Source organism: Melanerpes formicivorus, unplaced genomic scaffold (assembly GCF_026170545.1).
Source record: "Melanerpes formicivorus ecotype bairdi unplaced genomic scaffold, bMelFor1.0.p_v2 SCAF_22, whole genome shotgun sequence".
NCBI classification, from domain to species: domain Eukaryota; kingdom Metazoa; phylum Chordata; class Aves; order Piciformes; family Picidae; genus Melanerpes; species Melanerpes formicivorus.
The window spans coordinates 7,984,217-8,009,891 of NW_027142374.1; the positions used below are offsets into that span (position 1 = coordinate 7,984,217).

The window sequence follows — 25,675 nt, forward strand, 5'->3', positions numbered from 1 at the left end:
AGTTGCAGGTGTCAAAGAAATACTTGAAGGCCAGAATACTCTGTAGGGAGGGCAATGAATACAGTTATGACTAATGATCCAAACCAAATCTGAATTAGAACCTTGTGCATTACATCTTTAGATGTTGCCATCTTTTTTTTTTTTCTTCTTTTTTTTTTCCTTGTTTTTTTGGTTTTTATTTTTCCCCTCTTTTTTTTTCTTTTGTGTAGTCACTTTCTCAGTGTACATACTTACCATGGCAGGAGCTGAATCTGAACATTTTAGCACATATGTATCCTTTTATCCTTTTTTTTTTCTTTAAGATGACTGCTTCATCTAATGTTTACAGTCACCAAAGGATTTATGAACATTAGATCCTATGATGGACTTAAGAGCCAAAAAGTTCCCTGAGCAAGATAATTCTTCTGCAGTGCAGAACACTAAAACCAGTGTCCCTGTGTCAATGAATATATGCTTCATGATTCAGAAGAGAGATGCTGAGGCTCTGTGTCTGTATTCACCTGAGCCCTGTGGTCCTTGAGTTCTTCTGAAGGTATCTTTGCCCTTCTGAATAAGTGAGTTTGCTTAGCCATAGGAAGGAGACCTGGAGAAGAGGTGTCTGGTGATCAGAGTGTGTATGCTTGATCTCCCTTTTCCCTTCCAAGTGAGTGCTCATTACTCAGCTCTTGGCTATTGGTGTTGATGCACTGCTTACCCTTCCTCTGGATGCTTTCAGTGGTAGAAAATAGTCAAAGTCACACTGGGCTAAAGAGACTGGCAAAAAAGTAACATGAGGTTATTGCTTAGTGGATAGAACAGTTGGCTGGAAGGAGATTTAAATATCTGGGGCAGAAGAAGGAATCTGAGCTCATGTGTTGTATAGTAAGCAGTATTTGCTTCTAAGTTTTGAAAGCAGCTGTATCTGCACGTCATGAGGAATCTGACACTCTGTGCTTATTATAACAAGCCTTGCTAGGGATTTAGATAGCCAGCTCCTGTTATGTGGAAACTAGTCAACTGATGTCTGAACTGGGTACTTAAATGCTAATTCTATTAAACTGAAAACCAGAACTGCCGTAAAACACAACTTTGTAATGCCTTGGAACTGTAAAGCCGAGAAGGCCATTGTTAACAAAATGTATTCCACATCGGGCAGCAACAGGGTAAAAGTCTCCAGGACCTGGAGTTTTAGCTTTAAGTGGAATTCAGACACCCAAGATTTTGTTGGTTCAGGTCTTAAGATATGTTTCTGCACTCTGGTGACAGTGATAAAACTTCTTTTTACTTCTGATGTGCAAAATCAGATTGTTTCAATACTGCAATGTATTGGCCATGCTAATTGTTCTTGGTGTAGAGGAAACATGAGATTGGCCAACACTGTTTCTGGAGAAGATGCTGTGGTTCAGAGCTGCATGGATACAGCATTACTAAAAGCTCTTTGTCAAATGCTTCACTCATTTCCTAATTAGCCTTTGAAAGAGGTTGGATCAATGTGGATGGTAGCCCTTTTTTTGTTTGGTTGGTTTGGGGGTTTTGTTTGTTTGTTTGGGGGTTTTGTTGTTGTCATTTGTTAGCTTTTGGTTTTACTTATATTTATGTATGATTATAACTACATAATAACTTCATGTAGTTAACTTTAAAGGCTGATTCTTCTGCTATTCACAAAGTACATATGTAACTGACCCATTTCAATCTCCAGCCCCGTGGTTCACAAGTTAAATGCCCGTTTAAGTTTCAGTCATGCTTCTATGTTAGTTCAATGACAACCATTTTTGTGTAAAGGGGTCAAAAGTTGACAGAGAGAGCTGTATTAAAACTCTAGGCTATTTCTTCTTTTTCCACTTCTTGCTTCTCATCATTTTCAGGTGTTCCAGAGTCTGCTGTTTCATCAACACTGGGGTATTCATTTGTCACATTGCTTGCTGGAACTGTGGTTGCTGGAATGTTTTCTTCATTAGGTACCTGAACATATTCTGCATTGGATTGTTTCTGAGCCATTTCTCTGCAGGAAGACAGGGTGAGGATTGTGATTTTTACATGTTGAAATCCCACAGACACTACAGTCTTTCAAAAGAACAAGTCTTTGTAGTTTTGTTTTCTAAACAGTAACTCCCATATTATTGTAACTGTTCCAAGAGCACACAAAAAGGCTACAGCACCCCTGCTGCTAAGATGGAAAGAATGACAGAGCGTTAGAGGGTAAGACTGATCTGCATCACTGGTTAAGCAATCCTGTCAGGGAAGAAGAATGGGAAGCTGAGTGCTGACAAACTGTATGAAAAAGGTTATCTAGGCACACTGCTTTGTGTGAGCTTTCTGGGAAATCCATGCAGATCTGGTGTCCCATTTAAGTGCATAAAAATAAAGTGTAGTCAGAAAAGAGTTATGGAAAGGCTGAACACTAGAAAAGTATTTTTAGTAACAGATATGAATTCCATTTATCTTATAAAAACAGTAATAAACAACTCCCAATATTCACATATAAAAAATATCAGATGCTAGTGGATTAATTCAGCATAGTGAGATTTATTAGGATGTGAGCACAAAATTAGCTGTTGATGCTACATCAATTCAAAGCAGAAATCAGGTGCATGAGTGACTGGCTGCTCATCTGGAATAGCAGAATTCCATCTCAGGAAGTCTTAGACCTGTGCTACAGGGAAGTGTCCAGATGACATAATACCATTTTTCCTGGCCTCAGCTGCAAGTATTCAGTTAGCATTTACTGTCATGGGACTAAATAGAATCTGCTTAGCATATGAGATTGTCCCTGTTCTGAAGATTTGTAAATTTAAGGGGAAAAGGACCAGGCAAAGCACAGAGGAAAGACATTTCCAGAGCAGGATCAAAATGGCCATTCTAAGCTCCATTCTGTTGCTTAAACTTTGAGTCGTCTGCCTTAGAGTACCCAAAGTATGTGTCCTGCCATCTCAAATAGCACTAAGACGAGCCCTCTGTGTTTGAATCCAGTATTGTCCAATCCCAATGGCTTTGCTGAGGCAACCTTTAGCTGCTGCTCCTGTTTTTACTGCCCCCACCTGCCATTAATAATCACCATTAATTTTTTAATACTCAAAACTTTTTCCATCTTGCCACTAGTTTGTGTTGTTCATAAAACATTTACTACTTTAGATACTGCTAAGTGGTAGCTGCCTGTAAATATAAGAAAGGGAATAACAGCAATTTCTGTTACAAGAGCAACAGCTTAAAAGTCACACAAAAAAGCAAATCTTCCCACTCTGGAAGTTTTCTCAAACCTGTGTTATTCATCCTTCTAAAAAAGTTCAGAATAATTACATTTTACTGTAGTTCTGGATTATCAGCAGTGCTTTACAGAAATAATTGTCTTTAAATGAAGCAAACAGAAACTCTTACTGCATCTCATTACTCGATGACTTCTTATTCTTTGCCTTCTTGGTTAAGACCCAGACAACAACACAAATGATAGCAGCTGCCAAAACTGCTCCAATTATTGATCCAGCAACAATGCCACTATCTGAATCTGGAGAGAAAAACAACAACAACAACAATAACAAAAGATTACTTGACTTTTAGAAAAGCATTATAATAGTGAAATCCCATGGAAATTTAGTGGGGAAGAGAGCAGAAAAAGGGCATTGGATTCAAAGATCTAACTGACAGCTATATTTCCAGGAAAGAGGCTAAAGATGCTCTAGGAGAGAAGGAACAGTGCTTTGCTGCCTCCTTTCCCATTGGTTAGCTCCCTACCTGTGTCTATGCCTGGCTAAGGGAAACGTGAGGCTGTTAACACTGGCAGTAGTTGAAAGCCTTTACTCTTCAACCTTGCAAACAAATTCTGAACCACACTGCCTTAACCTCTGCCTTCCAGCTGAGATGTTAAATGTGTGCTCTGGTCATTTTTGAGTCTCCAAAACCTTCTATTCCCACTTCAGTACAGCTGCTAGGTCTGACCTGCTATTCTTATTTTATAGACCACTGAGTGACTATTTCAGGGACACCTCTTGTGGATGGTTGTACAATGTATGCTTGGCTCTTCTCAGCTGCTCTTGATTACCTGTAAAAACCTGCATGTGGACATGGTTGACCTTGTGCTTGAGAACAGTCAGCATAAGGTTGATCACTGCTTGAGGACTGTCAGGATAAGGTGTTTATTTCCATGGCTGCAGTATTTTTAGTTAGTGGTCACATCTACACTGCTCCGGTCTTTGTACGTTTCAGTGATGGATGTAAGTTCTGGGGCAGGGGGAACTCAGTGGGCTGTTGGCTGGAAGAAATTGCTCTAAACTCCAAGTCTATCAGTTGTCAGAGGCAGGTTCAGCTCGTGCTCCCAGGGCAAAATGAAGCTGGAGATATTAGATCTGTTGTCTAGCTCAGTGTAAATTCTGGCCATGCCTGGATGAAAACTCTGGCTGGAGCTTTCCAAAGCCCATTCTGTTCTTACCAAAACAATGTATGCTTTTATGTTGTTAGAGCATTTTCCTGCAAACTGTGCATGTCACACACTGAAGATGTGGTTACTTTCATACATTAAACTTACGCTTTGCAGTTAGGTCAAGCTCACAGGTACTGTTGCCCAGGAGGTTGCTGGCTATGCACCGGTAATACCCAGTTTCAAAGGTGGAGAGGTTGCCAATGTAAAGAACACCAGTCTTTGGATCTGTGACAAAGAGAGAACAAGTACAGGTCAGCTTTTGTATGTCATAGAAGCAAATGGTTTTCTTTAGTTTCTAATACTGAGAGCCATTAGGGAATTAGAAACAGGGTTCTTCAGTTATTAATTCATTTGGTGTTGGGGGGGCCCAGTGATATTCTTTAAGTAAAGAGAAAAATTAATAAATTGCTATCCTTGAAAACTACTGCAGTGGATTCCAAAGGAGTGTAATGAAACACTGCTCTAAACACAGGGCTCCTACTCTGCAAATCAATCTGATGGTTTATCCCCATTGATGCTGTTGTTGTCTGCGTGACTTTACAGAAGGAAATATAACAGTACTGAAGACTTTTGGGATGGAAGTCTTAGCATCTAAATGACAAAATAACTTAGCTTATTCTGAGTGTAAGCTCACTCAAAATTCCAAAGGATGTGAGATGTGAAGGTACAAACATTTCTTCCATTTTAACTGCTTAAAGTAATGGGCTAGACAAGACTTTAACATGCCACACAGTTTTAATTAAATAGAAAAGCACCCTGTGTTTGTGACAGCTGTCAGTTGATTTAAGTAAGTAAAAATCTGATTTTGTGTCACTAACCATCAAAGGAGGAGGATATTTTAACTACCCTATGTGATACACAGTGCTTGAAATGGCTGCTACTAAGGAATTCCAGATCTTGGCCATGGCATGGTAGTCCTGTAGGTACGTACTGAATTGTTCAGTCACAGGCTTGAGGGTATTCTCATCAACTCTGTACCAGTGGTAGGTAGGCTGAGGCAATCCTTCATCACATTTGCATAGCAGGGAGATTAGATGGCCCTTTTCAGGTGTTCCTTCTACTTTGCAGAAAGGGTTTGATGGTTTGACTGTAAAGTAAGAATGGAGAGAACAGACACATCATGAATACATAGGCATGGCTGCAAGCATCCACGTCAAGTTCTGGGGCAGTGCTGGTATGACTAAAGAACTGAACCCCATCTGCAGATTGCCATCTGAGAGTGGAGTCTTGATTATGGGTCTGGCCAAAGGATCTCCTGTAAAGATCTGAATAATATTTAATATATGTACATGGCCTTGGATACATTTTTATTACCTTGTCTTCCATTGCATACTAAATATTCTAATGGAAGTGTTGAGATGAAAACTATCAATTACTTTAATGGGCCAATGTCTATTTGTCATACACCATTCTGCCACGTAGCAGCACATTTTTCTCTAGGAACACTGCAGGAGCTTTTCCACATGAAGGAGGAGGGTCAAGGCCTGACTGTTCAATCTCTTACTTACAATCAGCTGCCCCAAGATTTACTCTTTTGGGGAGGGGAATGTGGGGGGCTACTTTTAGATAAGAATTAACAATAGTACTCTGATTTTTAGGGATTGTTTATGTCAGTCTTTTCTTATCCCTGGAAAACAGCCAAATGATGTTGGAGTCACATTCTCATATGACTTTGATTTGTCCCTCTGACCAGGTTTATATTCTTTATGTAAAAGTACAAACTTTTATGTTATTAGTCAGTAAAGTACCTCATTCCACTGCTTTTCACCCTTTCTGTGCTGCCTGTTTGTGACTGAACTTTTGATTTCTTCTACCCAAAAGAGGTTTTGTGCTACTTCCATCTAACACATACTAAAAGCTTTGGGCTGTTCTCCTGCTTCTTCCTAGATTTACCCAAGTCCCCATGACCAACATTAAGTACAATTAGTAACATTTTGGTCTTTGCTGGGATTGAATTATCCTAAATGTCTTCAGAGAGAAGTTGTCACTCTCTGCTAAACAGGCTTTTTATGTTAATCAAAGCTAGTATCACTTTGTTTTCCAAGATAAGAAAATGTAGTGAGGCTGGATAATTCCAGCTACCCACTTACCTGCCTACGTTGGGTAGAGCAAAGACTGAATCTGAAGGCCTCTGGTGAGATTTCCATATAGGTCAGGGAAGGAAAGGGAAGTGTGGCTGCAGGGAGGCACCAGGTCTGCTGTGTGTGGAAGCTAGAGGGCACCCCAGGCTCTGCCAGCTTCCAGGGCCCTGGGAAAAACCCTCTGCAGCAATGATGAGTGAACCCTTTCTCTGCATCATGGGCCTTGTTTCTCACAGTTCAGTCATTCCCTCTGGTTCTACACATTTGGAGCGGTGGATTCAGTGTTTCATAATAAGGGAAGGAAAGTACATTGCAGCACAGGGAGGAGAGATGCTTACCCAGCACATTGACAACCACCGATTTTTGACTCTGGCCAGCATCACCCTGTGGACTGAAAACTTCACAGGTGTAGGAACCAGTGTCTGAGGGCTGCATGTTGGAGATTGTTATTGATGCATTCCCTGGACCTGTTGCAGCTGTTATCCTGTTCTTAAACTCTCCATAGGTGAAAGACTGGCCTCCTGAATAATAGTAGATCTGTGATAAAGAATCAAGTGTTAGTCTCATAATGACAGCTTACTGCCGCTTGGTTTGGTACTTGTAGTTGAAACAGAGTTATTTCTGCTTTAGCCAAGCAATGGCACCCCTTTTCTTGCCCCCTCCCCCGAGAAAGCAAAGATTAAAGCATGGTGTATTTGAATATATATTTCTAGTGATTCTTAAAAGACAAGTGTGTCAGAAATGGGATTTTTTTGACTGTATAGATGGATGGTAGCTAGCTCTTTGTGAATGCACCACTCACAGACTGATGCATTTGTGAAACAAAGGTGAGACCATTGACCATCATATGACAATTCTGGGAAGAAATGCAGTATCATGCACAAGGAGTAGTGGTACTAATTGAAGCAATGATAATTTGTGGAAGATTCTGACAAGAATGGACCTATCATTGCAAAAAGTGGGTGGCTGCAGAGCTTTCCAAATACAAAAGCTAGCAAAGAGAACGGAAATGAATCCATAAGACATAGGTGTAAGCAAATAAGATGCCCAATCTTTTGGCAGTAAATTTGGAAGCAATAAAAATGCAGTACAAGAACCCCAGCAGAATCATCACATATGCAATTAGAGCAACCATGCTGTTTTCTTTGATTGTGTAATCAGGGTCAGAGACAGTGTCATGGAATATCTTGGGAGGTTGAGTTTATACTATAGATGGAAGTCAAGAATTCCTTTTGGCCTGAGTGTTTGCAGGGGCACCTATTTCACATCAAGAAATTCCTTTTTTGCCGAACTGTAAAAAAGGTTTTGCAGCATTCTAGACATAGTAAGGATCAACATATCTAAAGAATACAACATTTCCTCCCATGAGAAAATTTGCTGTTTAAAACTTTGACTGATTTCACTGACTTCAGTAGCAGCAATTGTACTTGGGACCACCTGGGGAGTAGAATTGACCTCCTAAGTTTATAAATCCAAAGCTGTTGTCTGTTGATTGAAAGGAGAGGTAGAACTGGATTCATTGTGGAGCCTGGTCGGTAGCCTGAGGCTTGGGCCTTGAGTCTGTTCTGGGATAAATACAATAGTGATTACACACTCTGTTCAGTCTAGCTGTGCTATGAAACCAGGTTCTGAAAGAGCAAAGCAAATGCAGAAAGCTATGGAACATTAATTATTTTTCTCAGATGTTAATGATACTGTTGTGTAAAAGTGATAGTATTTGAAATAGGCAGTATGCTCTCCAGTGTGTACATGCACAAACTTCATTGTCTGTGCAAAGTCAACACTTCCAGCATACTCAGTCTCAAACTGGTAAGAGTTAACTGTATAGAATTATGGGTTGAGACTCAAACAGATCTAACATAATTCCTACTGGCAGTATTCCAGAATCAGCAGTGCAAATGTTTTTATTGAAGTTGGGCTAACAGCTTGGTTTTTAATGTGAATAGCTGAAAAGACTTGGAGGAAAAAAGCTTCAGAGACTCCCATGAAATGCCATTCATACCTGACCAGTATCACCATTTCCTTTTGGTCAAAGTTCCCTGCCTTAAGGAACTCTGCATATGCCCCAGCAAGAAGTATAACTTGCTTTACTTTGCAGATCAGATGATTACATTTTGAATTAAAAATATTTATTCTTAATTCTGTTTATCCACCCTGGTAGTGTTGACTGAAGTCTTTCAGCAATGTTATCTGAAAGCCTTTATTAGCTTAAGGTAAGCTACACCCCAAAACTGCCAGAGCACAGCTGGTTCACGCAATGATAAGGTTTTGAAATGAAGGTCAGAACCCAGATTGCACAGCACCACCAGCTCCAGTACTGCAGCTTGGCCCCGTCTCAAGTACAGTTTTGCCTACTTTCCAGGCAGGCTTTATCTTTCCCTGCCCCAGGATTACAAACACCAGGTACCATTGATGCAGGGCTCTGAACATCAAAGCTACACTACTGCATTGGTCAACATGTGGAAAACGTGCTGCAGTGAAGAAGCATAAGAGGTCTGGTGTTAGCCCATGGCAGACTGAGTTAGAAACTGATGGACTCTCCAGTTTCCATTGTCTGCATGCAATAACAGCAGGTTTAAAACTGATATTATGTTTGGTAGATGTCTAAAGATGGACTTCTATTGCAAAATTAGAGTCTGGAGCATACCCTCATATTCCCCCAGGAAAGAGAGTGTTCAAAATGTGGAGTTTGGTTTAAGCAAATCACTCATCAAAAACCTGTTCTACCTGTAATTACAGAAACACACTGGCCATACCCATCTCAGTCTGTATTTATCCAAGTACAAGCAACAACAGTGTTATACACTCTTCCTTGGAAGAGTCTGAAGTTACAAGAAGTGTGTTTTATGACTTAAGGCTCCTCTTAAGCTGACATCAATGGTGCACTGGATTTGCATCTGCTCTCAATCAGTTGTGTCTGTGTGAGTGGGGTAATAAAAGAGCTTCCATCAGCTCCTCACACTAATGTGAGATTAAGTTGTACAATGATTTAAATGAAGTAATACATGACTCGCAGCAGCTTAAGAGGAGAGGCAGGCCCCCATTAATATCTTTAATATCTTTATCAGTGATCTGAATGAGGGTACTGAGTCCATCAGTTTGCAGATGACACCAAGCTGGGGGTGGGTGTTGATCTGTTAGAGGGTAGGAGAGCTCTGCAGAGGGACCTTGACAGGCTGGACAGATGGGCAGAGTCCAATGGCATGAGATTGAACACATCCAAGTGCTGGGTTCTGCACATTGGCCACAACAACCCCATGCAGTGCTACAGGCTGGGGTCAGAGTGGCTGGAGAGCAGCCAGGCAGAGAGGGACCTGGGGGTACTGGTTGATAGTAGGATGAATGTGAGCCAGCGGGTGCCCAGGTGGCCAAGAAGGCCAGTGGCATCCTGGCCTGTATCAGGTATAGTGTGGCCAGCAGGAGCAGGGAGGTCATTGTGCCCCTGTACTTGGCACTGATTAGGCCACACCTTAAGTACTGTGTCCAGTTCTAGGCCCCTCAGTTTAGGAAAGATGTTGACTCTGTGTCCAGAGAAGGGCAACAAAGCTGGTGAGAGGTTTGGAGTACAAGCCCTACGAGGAGAGGCTGAGGGAGCTGGGTTTGCTTAGCCTGGAGAAGAGGAGGCTCAGAGGAGACCTTATTGCTGTCTACAGCTACCTGAGGGAGGTTATAACCAGGTGGGGGTTGGTCTCTTCTCCCAGGCAACCAGCACCAGAACAAGAGGACACAGTCTCAAGCTGCGCCAGCAGAGGTTTAGGCTGGATGTTAGGAAGTTTTTCATAGAAAGAGTGATTGGCCATTGGAATGTGCTGCCCAGGGAGGTGGTGGAGTCACCATCACTAGAGGTGTTTAGGAAGAGACTGGATGGGGGGCTTGGTGCCATGGTTTAGTTGATTAGATAGTGTTGGATGATAGGCTGGACTTGATGATATCAAAGGTCTTTTCCAACCTGGTTAATTCTGTTCTGTTCTATTCTATTTCTATTTCTATTTCTATTCATTATATCCTACTAAATAGCCTGACTGATGAAAAAAGGGGATAAACTCTCAGTGTACCTCAGAGTGATCTGGGGTTTATGTCAGAGTGAACAGCAGCAGAAGCTGCCCGCTGAGCAATGGCTTAGCTGTAGCACGTGTTCCTGGGAAACAGAGCTGGCATTGCAAGTATTAAATGCAGTCAGGGCATGCCAGTAAACATTATAGAGAAGCAAATACTCCTCAGTATATTTGATCTGAAGTCAGGGTGAATTATGTATCTAAGCCCTCATACAATACACTGAAAAATTAATCCCCTGCATCCTCTCCTCCCATTTAATGCATGAAGAGAAAATATTTTGTGTACACTGTTAAATCCAAGGCAGGTGTCAGCACAGCAGAGAATATTTATTCTCTTTGTGGATTTAAACAGAATCTTTCTGGGTTGTTTTTTTCCAACTATGAACACAAAGGCAGTGGAATATCTTAAGGAAATGCATTCAGTTCTCTGCAGGCTCCTGCCCGTTCTGTGTTCTGCTGCTTATCTCACTAGCTCTGGAGTTTATTGCCTTAAGGAAGGTGGTAAACACCAAAAAGGCTGAGTAATGTTGTGATTAATTACTGAGTGTATATCTTGTCCCAGAGGTATGATTGGATTGTGTACACAGGAAATTTCATTTAAGAGGAACATGTTTCAGTTAACTGACTGTGAATTCATAGCCCATTTAAAACATTGCACTTAAAATGGGTATTTTAAACCCTTGTTCAAAGTGAGTTTATGCTGTCCTTGGAAAGTTCATCTTCACACCTTTCAAAAAGGATGAAATTAAAATCTTTGCCAAAATGTTTCTCTTCCATTTCTAAAGTAAAAAACTTGTTTTCTGCTGAAGATGAAAAAGACTTTATTTGGGGGCTACTGACAGCTAATGTTCCCTCCTACAGACGTGTTTCTCTTTCCATTTCACCTAAAATGTCCCTAAAATGCCTGTATGGTAAACCCATGAACTTAGTCACTGCAGACTTTTCCTGGAAGCCTTTTTAATTTGATGTGATAAATATATTTATAGTGCAACATCTTGAATGTAAAAAAATATGAAAGAATTCTGCTGAAGTCTCTTAAAAAAATTAGCTTGTTATTGTGCTCAAGCAAATCATGGTGAACTCTAGTGAAGTCGATGATTTGCCAGTGCAAAGACAATGTTGAGGATGCAGAAATAGCTGCTGCTTCTCCTTTCCAGCTAGCTTGCTTGTGCAAGATTTTATATAATGGTGCCTTTTCACATTTCCTGGGAGCAGCTGCCTGGGATGACTAATCAACCAACTGACAGAAAAAAAAAGTAGAGATTATCACTCCTAAAAATGTTGTCCCTAGTAACTCCACAATCAAAACACCAAGTTCTGCAGAACAGCAAAGCTGCCCAGACAACATCTCCCTGACTCTAGAAAGGATTGCAGCATAGTTATTATTCAGCCTGTGAGCTGGGCAATGCCTAAAGCCTTGCTCATGGCAGCAGCCATCCTCTGCTTTCTATGGCAGTAGTGTGATTACTCTGCATTTCCACACTCTTACTTTCTATTGCAACCAAGAAAAGGACTTGGGCTCACAGACTTCCAAGGCAGTTGAGTCAATTAGAAGAACCATAGAATCATTTTGGTTGGAAAAGACCTCTAAGATCATTAAGTTCAGCTGTCAACCTAATACCACCATGGCCACTAAACCATGTCCTGAAGTGCCATGTCTGCATGTTTTTTTTAACACCTGCAGGGGTGGTGACTCCACCACCTCTGTGGGCAGTGTTTCCAATGCCTGACCACCATTTTAGTAAAGACATTTTTCCTAATATCCAATCTAAACCTCCCTGGTGTAACTTGAGGCCATTTCCTCTTGATACTGACCCTTCCCCCTCACTAGTTGTAGAGACTAATGAGGTCTTCCTTCAACCTTCTTTTCTCCAGACTAAACAACCCCAGTTCCCTCAGCTGTTCCTCACAAGACCTGTTCTTCAGACCCTTCACCAGCTTCATTGCCCTTCTCTGGAAACACTCCAGCTCCTCAATGTCCTTCTTAGAGTGCAGGGCCCAAACCTGAAACCAGTACTTGAGGTGTACCCTCACCAGTGCCAAGTATAGGGGCATGATCACTTCCCTACTCTTGCTGGCCATACTCCTCCTGATACAGGCCAGGATGCTGTTGTAGCTGTTTGGAGGAGCTGGGTTACAAACAGAAGAGGGAATTGGAAGTAATCATACTCATTTGGGAGATAATCTTGGTAATCTTAAAACTGTGGCCCCAGTTCTAAAGGATGTGGTACATGAAATCACATGTCTTTTTCATGTCCTTTAGCTTGGTTTGGGGGAAGGTTGCTCCTGTCTAGTGTGATGGTGAAGTATTTGCCTGCAGAGCAAGCAGTTGGCAAAGTTGCTGCTGAGTTGAGGCTTTTAAATGCTGCCAGATGTTTGGCAGAGTGAGGAGCCCACCTACAGGTTTTCTTTATACAACATCTATGGAAAGATTTTCCTTAGGGTGTGGAGGTTATGTATGAAAAAGCAGGCAGTAAATGAGAAGAAGCATGCCTCCATCTGCTTCCTTTCTTCTTGGGGCAAGACAAATATATACGAGAATTCGCATCAATATGCATCTTTCAAATGTCTTTGGATGGACTCATTCATAATTTCCAGGTCAATATTTCTCCTACCCCTTCCCTCCATCTCCTTGTGTCATCTCATCACATGCCTAGTACATATGAATATTGAAACTGTAAGGTGAGATGTACTTGGAGTGGTGTTGCGAAATGTCTCAATCTCCACAGGAGCCTGACTTTCCTGACTGGAGGCCTGTTTTCAGGACATGACCTCTGTTCCAGTACCTGTCTTCCCTCCCCCAGCCCCTTCTCACTTTCCCCCACCAGCAGATGCAAAGCTGTAGCATCCTATTTGATGACATTTCTCGAGGCTGATGCATTCAGCATCTGATCCACAGTCTTTTCCTGGCGAGCTGTAATGCTCAGCCTTCAGAGAGCCCTATCACTGGCTTTTTTCATCATTTGCTGTTTGACATTTTCTCAAGCTACTAGGAAAAGAACTGTTAAAGTCTCCTTCTCACCCACAAATGCAAAGGAGGATATTAACGACTTTACTGGTTTGAGATCATGATCTCTTTTTGAATTCTGACTACAGACAGAATTTATAAAATAACAGCAAGAAGAAAAATATTCATCACTCCCTTAAGCATCTTACTATCTAATTAGAGAACAAACACAGCACACTCTCAAAGTGTTAATTAAAGCCCAAGGCTCAGATTCTGAACGCAGTGAGATAAGACAGCAAATGCTCACATGTGCCTTGGTTTCTTTGACGTGTGTCATGTCTGAGACTGGCCCCAGATGCCTTTTTTTCATCCTCAGCTTTTTTTTCACACATTTTTGTCAAACCTCTGATCTGCCAGACTGTAACAGGAATATTCTATCCTGCATTCCAGGGATTTCTGCATGGGTAATTGAGGATGTTAATAATGACTAGAAGTCTCTTTCCACAATTGTGCATTGGTAGAAGAAGAAAGGGATGGAGGCAGAAGCCTTTAGAGGATTAATCACTCAGCGTCTTTAACTGGTGCAAAATACTTTTGAGAAGCAGCTTTCTCTTGTTCTCACAGTATCATTCTTGTGGCTGAACAATTAATGAGTAACTTGCACATTGCACCAAGCATAAACATGTTTTCTCAGTGCGTTTGGTGGAACTGCTCTTCAGCAGTCACCATTAGGCCTCAACTTCCATTGGGCTGTACCCTGTACTTCATGGGGAGACAGGAGTCCCACTACAGTCAAAGAGGGTTTGGAAAGGATTATGGCTGGGACATTGAGCTGACAGCTGAGGAAGTCAGTTTGGGAGGCAGCTTAGTGTCCCTCTATGTCCATCATATTTCAAAATGTCATTACAGTCTATGAAAGGAGATCCAGGATGATTTTTTTTCCTGTGCAAATGTGTAGCCCCAAGTTTCAGCTGTCCAGCCTTGCTTACACTCAGCCCAGAGGCTTCTTGTATGTGGACATGCCCTTCAGAAACCCTTTGGGTAAAATATTCCTGGAGGTGCTAATTCAACCACCTAGAATAGCTGTGGGGGAAACAAACAAACCAACAAACCAAAACAAACAAAACCAAAGCAAAACAAACAAACAAGCAAAATAGCTACATCCAAAAGAGGAAAATGCAATAAAAAAATAGGGTGAGTTAAAAATTCTGAATGGTGCATCTGATTCAGCTTAACTCAGTCATGTGCTGGCTTTCAGATTTTAATGCAGAAATTGATTCCAGGTCTCACAGTAGCATAAATGTAGCAGAAGCTGTTTAGCTCTTTTTTTCCCCTTAAGATTGTGGGGATTTTTTCTTACCTTGTGTCTCCAGCTACATCTTCCCCGTGCATCTGTCACATACACCATCTTTTGACATTGACTGACTGACTTGTCATCCATACTCAGAATACCATGACACAGGGAATGCTGTATTTGAGTAAAAATGTGCTGATCTGAGAGTTAAATGAGACTTTAAATGTTTCCCCAAAACCAAAGAGCCCTTCTCTACACAGCTACCCATCAGTACCATCAGTGCTGTTCACAAAGGCAGGCAACCTCCTGTTCAGCAGATTTTGCAAGTGTCTCAAGCCTTTAACAGTGAGATGCAAAACAATCTTCTTGCTAAGTTTTACGGAAAATTAGGCAAACTAAGGTTGAAGTCTAATGTTTGCTCCAAACACCAGCTGCAACCTGATCATTTTCTACTTTCCCCACTTTGCTTTGTGTTCTCACTGTTGTCTGCTTCAGTGTATCAGTGGATTTTATCTTCTCTCTGCAGGCTGTCACACCAGTGCTAGAGATAACCACAGTAATCTCAGTGACATGCAGGGAGTCACTCTCACTGCAGTGACATGACAACTGGGTCTCCATTCCTTGGCAGTGGAGATGTTGCCTCTGCTTTCCATGAAGCTGTTCCTTTTGAGTGCTTGCTCACTCATCTAAGTGCTAGAATAAAACTACATTTCAAAAAATCAACTTTAAGCAAAAGGAAATGCTCATGTATCAGGAAGGTCCTTTCCTGGAACTTTTCCTATACTGCTTCAGGAGATGTTTTGCACAGGCTGATCAGAAACAAACTGCTTTGCTCCAATCCAGTGACCCTTGCAGCACTGATAGCCTCTGTGGCACATGTTCTCAGTTGTCTGTGGCTGGAAGCGTGTGATGGGATCTCAGGAATTACTCGTACTGCATAGGGAGGAATTTCTTCTTGCAATATGTTTTATGGGAACCTGACACTTATAGGGTCAGCTGGCCCCTGACTCTTCCATAGCAGCCCAGTGCCCTTGCCCGTGACTTGCTTTGTGCTGAGCAGAAGTGACTTGGGACTGCTAGTAATCTACGTTTGGGGTTTCAGGGTTGTACTCAGATCACTTCTCTTGCCACACAGTGTCACTGGAGGTGACCTTTGATGAAGGCTCAAGGTGTGGCCCTGGTTAGGTCCAGGAGTTTGGTTTAGCTTTTCAAGACTGTAGCCTTGCCTGTGCAGAGTCAACAGCACAGTCTTCAGTCTTCAGTCTTTCAAACATTTGCTTAGGTGCTTTACATGAAGGCCAGCCGAGTGACTCAGAGCATGAAATGAAGCACAGATGTAGATCTTAGCAGGAGTTGAGACTTTACCTTATGAATCAGGCCAGGTTGTGAGGAACTCTGTTACCCTGGGTGACCTGAATAAGTAGTGTTTGCATCCATTTGTCTATGTGTAAAATAGATATAGTTCAGTACTGGAAAGTTTTCAAGATTCTTGGCTGGGAGTTATTACTTAAAGAATTTAATTTCTCATTAAAACAACATGTTGCTAAAGGGTGGACTGCAAGAAGAAGAAGAAGTTAAAAATATGTATGACATCCTATTTTCCATGAGTTGATATTTACATTTTTTAATTCAAATGAGAAGAATTACTTCCACTGGAGAAAATTCTCAGGAAAAGAGCAGAGTTAGGCTCCAATTAGTAAAAATAGCTGTGTTCTATGTATTATATATATAGCTGCACTGTCTTCAAAAGAGCACTTGGAACACCTGCCATGCTTCTGTTTGCTGCCTCCATTTGCATCACACTGCCTGTGAGCAGCCTGTCTGTGGTATTTCATCCTCCCTGATGTAACTGCCGTCACTTTTAACCGTTGAGCACCTGCGCCAGCACTCTCTAAGGTGGGCAGGGTGGAAAGCAATGTTCAAACACAAGCAGCCCTCCTCAGGGCTGGGAGGCAGATATGCATCAGGTCTGCAAACTAATGAATGGCGCTGCCTCACCTTGAGGCAAAGTAAAATCTGTTGCTCAGTCCTCTGGGGCATTAAATTAACACTGGTCTTATTGATTACTCTGTAGACAGGACAGAACTGTGTCTGAGCCTACATATCTCAAAGCTCTGCAAAATCCATAATGTAAAATACCAACATTCTTTTTCAAAAGGGAACCTGTGGCCTCTATGCTCCTTATATATTATATCTTAAAATCTAGTCATTAAAACTAACATTCAGTAATGCTTCAAGCCAAAGGCATCTTAGTGACATAAATTTACCTGAATTAATTCTAATATTCTACAGTTTGCTTTATCCTTTGCTGCCACTCTAGAGAGAAAAGACCATATGCCCTATACTGTAAATAAACATTATTTATTAGAACCAAGATATTTTTCCCCCCTCTAGTATTTGTTATGGAGAACATCCCCTCTGCTTAATCTTATTATTGTGAATATAATGGTCATGAAGACATTTAACATGTACCAAGGAAAACATAAGATTGTAGCAGGTGGGATAAGAAGATTGATTTTTTTCTTATTTTTTTAATTTTACTTTAAATGTAAGTTTTCTACCTTCCAAAATATTTGGCAGAAATTTTCTACTCTAAAAAAATGAGAGCTGAAAATGTTACTATTTAGTTACTGACAAAAAAACCAAAAAAGGAAATAATTAACGAAGGCATCATTTTCAACAGACTTTTCCAGGGATAATATCTGCTGTGTATGAGGAAATGTTTGCTTCTTTATTTATTTATTAGTGTCATTTTAGAAGAATCAAAATAGCCCATCGAATTAAGTTATTCTATCCCACCTAAAATGCAAGCTCCTGTTCTGGTATGCAGGAAGGTGTGGTGCCAGTCTGTTCAATTCAGTTGTTTTTGTCATCTTACCAGCGTATTAAATATATTTTTGACTTGCATTTGAGTATTCTTTAAACAATGAAAGCCAAAGCTGGCAGTCTCTGCCATTGCCATGCATGTATTTCCTACTTGGAACAAAATGGGAAACTTAACTTCAGCTACCTGCCAAGCAACCAAGGCAAAGCCAGGTTTTTTGAAACAGAGATTATTTTTTGTTTAAACATGTAGGAGAAAAACATGCTTTGAGGCACTCAGCACTTTCTGAACTCTGAAAAGTCACTGGCCTGAAACAGAAATAGTGACTTCATAGTGGTGTGGGTTCAGAGGGAGGCTGAAAATACAATTTCATCTTCACTTGTGTTGTGTGATATCTTAAACTGTATTTTCTACACAGTCCTTTCTTCCCAGTGTTTACATGAACAATTAATTTTATTGTGAGTAAGTGCAAAAAAGTAAGGAATTGCAATGTTGTGGTAGAAAGATACAAAGTCAAATAGAGGACTGACTGGGTTTCTAAAAGCATTTTAAAAAGAGTAATGCCCTGGTCCTGCAGCTCCTCACACACACACAACCCACAGGCACACCAGCAGGCTCAGAGGAGTGAAGGGCATGCTCTGAGCCCTGCTGAGCACACAAGCCAAGGATAACTGGCACTGCAGGGAAAGGAAATTTTACCTCAGCCTTCAAGGAGAATGGCATTAGTCACTAACCCACAGCCTTTCCAGACTGAACTGATTTATTTAATGAAAATGGAAATCATCCATTACAAATGCATACATGTTGCAGTGTGAAAGTGAATTTACCGTGAAATTAGTTTCAGACAGGGAGAAAAACAGATAGTTTTTCCCAGTAATGATCCTTACAGTCCTTACAGGCACGGCTTTCCCACTGCCCGCAGCGGGAGCTGCAGAAGCCAGGGGTGAGAGCTGAAGGGATTGAGCAATAAGGTTCCCCTGACATTTGGTAGCCTCACATCAGTTAGTTCTTGTTGAGCATATGCTGAACCACCCACAGTATTTTATTATTATAATCCTTAGGGGGTATTTCTTCATCATTGGTCACAGTTTGCAAATGGTTGCCCCTCCTGTATCTCTTAAATTGATTCTCCCTCTAAAATGGAGAGTCCTCTGGACACATTCAAAATCCATCTGGATGCATTCCTGTGCAGACTATCCTAGGTGATCCTGCTTTGGCAGGGGGGTCAGACCCAATGATCTCTGGAGGTGCCTTCCAACCTGTAATGTCTTTACCTGTAATGTACCTGTAATGTACTGTGCTGCTGTGATGCTTGACAACATTCTGCTCATTTATCTCGGTTGTGACCAGAAAATGTACAGCATTTATTGTCTTCACAGCTACCACCTTTTCATGAATAATCCTTCACTTAATGAAACAGTTTTGACTTGTGAAAAGCAAATTATGAGTAATAACAACTCATGCAATTAGTCAGGCAAGGTGTGCATATGTGGGTCTGGCATTCAGCTGGAGTCAGAACCGGGGTGAGACAGTGTTTGTGCTTAGCACTGGTACAGTTATTATCTGTGGCTGTGGCACACTGCAGGAGGGTGAGCAGCTCTGTCTGGAGTTCACTTGCCATTTCTTGCATACTGGCTATTGCTGTTCAACACCAAATATGTTACATCCTGCACATTCTGCAAATTATAGATACTCTAATTCTGCTGCAAGTGATAAACCAAATGGAAGGTATAACTTTATTAGCAGCAGCAAACCTCCTAACTTAATATTACTGGGAAAGTAGTGAACATGACAAGTATATATTCAGTGTGGACTGTGACTCCTCTAAGTCAAATCTCTTTACATCAACTCTCAGGTGTAACATCAGGCAGAGGGCTGACCTTCTAGAAAAATGTTAGCAGAATAAAAACAATGGAAAAGAAAATGGGCATGGGGGAAAAAAATCACATTCATCTTCAAGGGTGTCATAACACCTTGATTGTTACTACAATTGATTGATGTTTGTTCTCATAAAGGAAGGTGTTGCTGATTGCTCAGCACCCATCAGGACTGAGCTGATGTGAGCTTGTACCCTGCGTGTGACACTAATGGATTCATTTTGCTACCAAAAAATAGGATGAATGGAGAGCTCTTGAAGTCTGGGCAGTAGTGCAATACCTGTAGGAAGTTACACATCCCATAGCCAACTCCTTCCAGGCAGACCAGGTTTCCTCACAAGGTCTTTACAGCCACCTGAGAGGCTCAGGCAGTAGTTGCAGCATGTAACTGCCTAGAACTTGGTGTCCTTCAGAGCACTGATGCTGATACTCCAACCTGCCACACGATTTCATTGTACCCCCAAGGGGAGACATTGTTTGGCTCTGCTGCCTCTCAGGTCTCAGGAAGGGCAGGGAGTGTTTGCCTTTGATCTGTCATTGTTCTGCTACCACAATGACACCCGTGGGATGCCGCAAAATACCAACACAAGTTTGCTGTGGCAGATTTCCTGCTATGACAACTTTCTGTGAGATCCTGCCGAAATACTCACTGCTCACTTTGCACCAACAGCCTATTGTTGAGCGCTGCTCTACTTACTGATAGCAACAACAGCAGCTGAGTCAAGAAGTTGTCATTTGACCCTTACATGGGGGACACATTGTCATAGACAAGGGCGTCTCACCAGGAAAGCAGCCTTCACAATGGCAGGAAATATTTGCCAGACAAGAGAAAAGGGAGCTAGTCCAGGGGCTTGTGTGATTTTTGGACACCTAGTCTTTGCTCTGCTTCCACTTCCTGTGTGGCGTGGAGCAAGTCATTTGAGCATCTGAATCCCTTCTGTATCATCTCATCAGTTTCTAAAGGAGTTCAGGCACGCCACTAGTAACTAAGAGCCCAGGTAACATTGTGCATCTGACCCCGAAATTCATTGCACCCTAGTCTCTTGTCTTTAGGGTGAGAACACCAACACCACCTGCCTCACTGGTCTGTAGCGAGGATAACTATCAAATGTGACAGGATTCTCTGAGGACTTAAGGATACCTTGTATATAACTTCATGTTAATAATAAGTAAAGCTCTTACGGTATGCAGTTGGCTCTCTTTGGCACTGTAAAAGCTCCACTGAATAAAGAAATTCCCCAGCAGTCCGGAACTTGTGTATGTACAGAGGAGGGTTGCGTTTTCACCTGTGGTGACGTTCACAATCTTCTCAGGGATGGTCACCACAACACCGCTGACGTGGCCTGTGGGCAGTAAATGTGGTGAAGAGAAATCAGCAGGGGCTGACCCTGGGAGCCTAGCAGGAGTGCCTTGCTCCCCACATCGAGGAAACCTGTAGGACGTGTCCAGTCATTCTCCTTTTCAGTACAGTTTCCCTTGGGCTTTGTGTGGGAACCTTAGTGATAATAAGCTAGGACTGGGCAAAAGCTAACAAGCAAATAAATCTCCCAGAGTATGTGTGCCTTTAGAACAAATAATATTCTGAAAAAGCAGCATTCCTACACACATATTTGTTCTTGCTCATGGAGGCTTGTCCTCTTATCAAGAGTCTGTGGCTAAACCAAACCTTTCTTCTGAACTTCTGTGCTCTCCTGCAGCTTGCGCTCTAATCTGCAGCTGTCTCTAGCCCTCTTTTGCAGCCTTTTTGCTCTTCTTATTGCACTTAATTGCATAAATGTCTGATCCTCTGTAGCATGGATCACCATCTCCTGCAGTGTTGTCTCTTCTTAAGTTCTTAGCTTTTATTTGGACTCAGCGGCACTGTCTGGTTCCTCAAGGCTGGAGCCCCACAGCCACTCTCTGCCTTTCTTTTGTGGAGTCTTTTGCTTTTGTTTAGGTTTCTCAGGGCTTGCATGCAGAAGCTGTTCTATACCAATGCTTTTACACTGGAAACATCAAACTAAGCTTTTTGAAACTGCTTTTATCATGTGGGTTGTAAGAAATTATCTAATAACTTTATAAACCCTTTTCGTCGTGCTTGTAGAAGAAAAGGAGCAAACATAACTTGTGAGCCTTTTCCTGTAGTGTTCGAATCAGTCCTGGTTACAAAGCCAGATTAACAAAAGGAGCTGAGCACCATCTTACAGTATTCATTTATTTCTGTCCTCCATATAAGAAACCAGCAATGGTGATGTACAGCAGCAAAACTAGAGCTGTTGGAAAAATAAGTCTGAAATTCAGGGTGTTGCTAGATCACCAAGTCCAGTTTTAATGCTACCATCTAAAGATTCTGAAGAACATATTTCTTTTGAATGTGTTGGGAAACAAGTCTGCTGCAGCTTCCTATGCAAAACAGGCAAGATGAGAACTTCATGTTATAATAATTTTCATGTGGGCTTTCAGCATGTGTGCATAGTAGAGACAAAACATACTAAATACTCTTCTGAATGAAATATCTGTGCCTCTTCTGTTTGGGTTCTGCTTTTGAGGGTTTAAGCTGAAGCTTTAGTAGTACCAAAAGAGTATTTTGCTCAAATTATCAGCACAATGCGAGAAAATCTTATTTAAAACATAATTGCAATCTGTTTTGACATTTTAAGCCATGTAGATATTGCAGATTCGTCAGTGGCTACAATTTGCAAACCCGTCTGAACTCTTTGGGGTCTGCTTTCTTTGTTTGATCATTTCAGTAGTAAAAGTTGTCTGCAAGGAAGAAGAGAATAATCTATTTTCTGTGGTGGTGGTGGCAAGGATGAGAACAAGAAGGCTTAAACTGCAGCAAGATTTACATTACATGTGAAGACAGTCTCACAGGAATGACTGGAGACTGACCTAATTGTGTCAGACCTGCCTTGGGGAAAGAGGATCCCAGTGCTGGCTGCAAATCCTGCTTGTCCTTTGCATTCACAGTAGCTTAATCCTTACTGAGATCTAATATGAAAGCTGTGTAATATTATTTTAGATGTCACAGTTCACTGTCCTCAGCTTTAAGAAATAGAGCTGGCCAGAGGATAAGTTTCTTGCCACAGTAATACATCCAGGTTTACATGTATTTATTCCCTTCTCTTTGCAGGATTAAAGCTACAGTCTTTCAACACAAAGTCATTCTGCTGAAAACGTCTATTTTCCAGTTTTCTGCTCCATGTATTTGCTGTATTATGCTGTTTTCTCTGTGCCACAGAGCCTGGCAGTTATAATCTTTTCCAAAAGAGGTTAATTTTAGCAGAAGTGACTCCGCAAAGTTTCCATAAAGCTGCATAATTTGAAGAAATGTGTTTAGCTGAAATAGGCTTCATTCTAGAAGCAATATAAAGCCTATCCATTGTCCAGTGAGGCTATTAAAAGGCATCATTAATTGTAAGATGGAGGTTTTGACTGAAAATGGAACACATTGGACCCACAGAGCCTGTTCCCTCATTGTGGAAGTTAATAGGATCTTTACTTTGCACTTAGTTTGCTGTTTATGATTTCAAACTCATCACTCCATTTCACACATTGAGGCCTTTTGGTTTCAGTGAAAAAAAGCACATGAGTAAGAAGTGACTCAGTGAAAAAAGCTAGTATGAGCAGGATCATAACTCGTTAAAAAGTCTGTGTCTTTTAGTCATCAGTATTAGGTCAGACTGTTTCCTTGCTACTGAGAAAGTCATTACAGCCAGTTGGGACTCACCCACTTAGACTGAAGTCTCATGCATTTTTTTAATACTCATAAAGTAAATCCAACTTTGCTGATCTTTTCTGAGCCACTAAAGAAACCCCCAGTCCGTGGTGGTCATCAGTATGAACATGGCTGCTAGTCTTAAATCCAGAACTTTACAGTTAGAGAACATTTTTTTTTTTTTTAAGTATTGGTACTAACTCTGAATTTCTTTTCATTTCTAAGGCAAAAATGGTGGGTTTATGTGTGTGGGAGAGAGATAACATTGAAACACCAGGAACAACTATTCAAAATATTTCTCTGGCATCCAAACCAGATAATTCCGTCTTCAAATGAAAATATGGACATTAACTTCCATTTTCTTTAGTAGATACAAAGGCTGTTCATCTCCAAAGAACCTTAGACTTAAAATGTCTGCTTCTGTATATATTAAAAAATAAAGCTTAGCACAATGAAATGTCCTTCAAACATGAATAATACAGGATCCTTAATATACCATATAATGCCTAGATTCTACAAAGTATTATCTCCTCATTTAACTTCAGGGAAAGCCAAAGAATTACTTGCACACTTAAAGTTAAGCATTCTCCAAAAAATACTTGTTAAAGGTTGGGACCAAGGTAACATTGCCCAGGAATATTATCAAGGGGGGGAAAAAGCCAAATGTGAGAAAACCTAAACATGAAACACCTGAAAAAGCCTAATTCTCTGCATGAGCATTCTTTGCCTCTTCCTGGTTTTAGAGCAAAGCATTAATTTACCAAAGCTAACATTCTGTTCTTGAGCAAAAGACTTTTACCAGGCAGTGGTCAGCTTGCCAATCTCCACAGAACAGCATGGCATTATAGCCATGATTTTAATTCCATCCTGAATTAAACCTTGGATATTCTCCTAAGTTTGCTAGTCAGGTTCACCTGCTCTGCTAGGTCCACAAGTTCTTTTATTCCAGTGCTGTTTCTGTTAGCTTTGATTGTTAATCTTACCTGTAAGTATGGCTAGAATTGGGAATATCTCCAGCATTGTGGCAAGCATCTTCTTGACGCTGGGAGAGAAAAGAGACCAAATGCTGCTTCTGACTTAGACTAAAACTCAACTGCCTTTTTTTTTTTTTCAAGTAGGTTTTTGTTTTCCTTATCAGGTGTGTATCAACATGTCAATAAGCTTTTTCATTCTTCTCCTTTATCACATGTGTGCCTTTCCCCGACTAGTGGTGTGACTGTTCAGCTGAAAGCATGTTGTGCTTCAAATGTGGGGTTTGTTAATAAGAAACCTTTGAATCAGAGAAGCCCAAGTTGTCCCACTTTTGCCAGGCCCAGCAGTATTTGCCTACAGAAGTACTTCCACTGGCTACATGAAAAGTACTTGTGGAGCTATTTAATGGTCAGTCTGATTACCTGTGTTGGAGTCATGCCTAATACAAACAAGGAACATCATACATTTTCATTTTAACATATTTCTCATACAGTTTTAGACAGAATGATTACAAGGGAGTCAGGATTGGCTTTTGGACTTCCATACTGAACTCATCAATAACACACCAAAATAAAGATAAAATAAACATTACCTTCGAAACGGATGATAAAATCTGCTTTGTCTAGTTTTAATCTATGCAGTTGGATGTTACTAACACAAAATGACAGGGTGAATATATTGATTTACATGCTAATACCTGATTTATATAGTGAAAAAGCAGGGGATGAAAGACTTGAAAAGTGAATTACAATAATGTAGAGTAGGTTACTTTCTCCTCAGTGGATGCAAAATGCTTACTGTAAGCCTCTGAACCTCATTAGGAACCAAAGGAGCTCAGCTTCTTGTAGGACCATTGCTACTGCCTGTTCAAATGTCACCTGAGGAAAAGAACTGAACACAGAAAGCAAAATCTAGTTTGACTGAGGTTAATTCAAAGCCCTGCACTCAGTGGAGTAATTGGCTCTGACATAGCCATGTGTGAGTAGCTGAAGACAGAGCAGAGGGCAGCATTGTCTTTTAGATCTGTGCCTGTACATAGGACAAGGACAGTTAAAATGGTTAGTGACTTTTTTACATGCTTATTGAAAAGGTCTAGTCCATGCCTGATGATCGTGCCTTTCTCGTGACAGGTAGGGATGGGCCCCTCTTCACTGCAGGGGCCATGCTACAGCTGGAAAAGTCCATCTGGCAGGTGGAGCTCAGCATCTGGCCATGTGTGGTGGGAGGGGAGAGATATGCCCAAGCTCTCCCTCATCACTAATGTGATGAAATGGTAGATTCTTCATCACACAAGTGGTGAATTGCTGGTTGTGTCATTTACTATTGGCATTGTGTTTACAGACTTAGGGGAATTCTGTTTTGCCAGATTCTTCTGCATGTAGTATATAGCTGAACAATCTCTGGGCAGATGTCAGGGTTTGATATATTCTTATATGAGCTATCTCCAAAAGTTTTATAAAGGATGTCTTCTCCTTTGTTCTGACTGTCAGCACTTCACAGAGTTCCCACATGCTGGGCATTGCTTGTCTTTTACT

General features: G+C 41.2%; 1 protein-coding gene across 2 annotated transcripts; it reads right to left on the reverse strand.

Moving 5' to 3' along the window:
• Positions 1 to 122: 122 nt before the first annotated feature.
• Positions 123 to 24,355, reverse strand: VSIG1 (V-set and immunoglobulin domain containing 1). 2 transcript variants are annotated; one of them, XM_068152056.1, is made up of 8 exons: positions 24,152 to 24,355; positions 20,654 to 20,814; positions 14,837 to 14,944; positions 6,813 to 7,011; positions 5,325 to 5,480; positions 4,499 to 4,618; positions 3,355 to 3,481; positions 123 to 1,981 (listed from the first exon to the last, which is right to left on the reverse strand). In XM_068152056.1, exons 1-8 carry the CDS (start codon positions 24,198 to 24,200, stop codon positions 1,798 to 1,800), a joined length of 1,104 nt encoding a protein of 367 aa, XP_068008157.1. In that variant the 5' UTR covers positions 24,201 to 24,355; the 3' UTR covers positions 123 to 1,797. The 2 variants fall into 2 exon arrangements, with proteins under 2 accessions (XP_068008157.1, XP_068008158.1); XM_068152057.1 differs by lacking the exon at positions 14,837 to 14,944 and having other exon boundaries at positions 24,152 to 24,354.
• Positions 24,356 to 25,675: the final 1,320 nt, after the last annotated feature.

Excerpts from the sequence above, each read along its gene's own strand:
- VSIG1 (XM_068152056.1), bottom strand. The coding sequence starts at position 24,200 with ATGCTTGCCACAATGCTGGAGATATTCCCAATTCTAGCCATACTTACA. Across the intron at positions 7,012-14,836 it reads GATGTAGCTGGAGACACAAG|ATCTACTATTATTCAGGAGG; the intron begins GTAAGAAAAAAT and ends TCTTTATCACAG. Across the intron at positions 4,619-5,324 it reads GCCTGTGACTGAACAATTCA|ATCCAAAGACTGGTGTTCTT; the intron begins GTACGTACCTAC and ends TCTTTGTCACAG.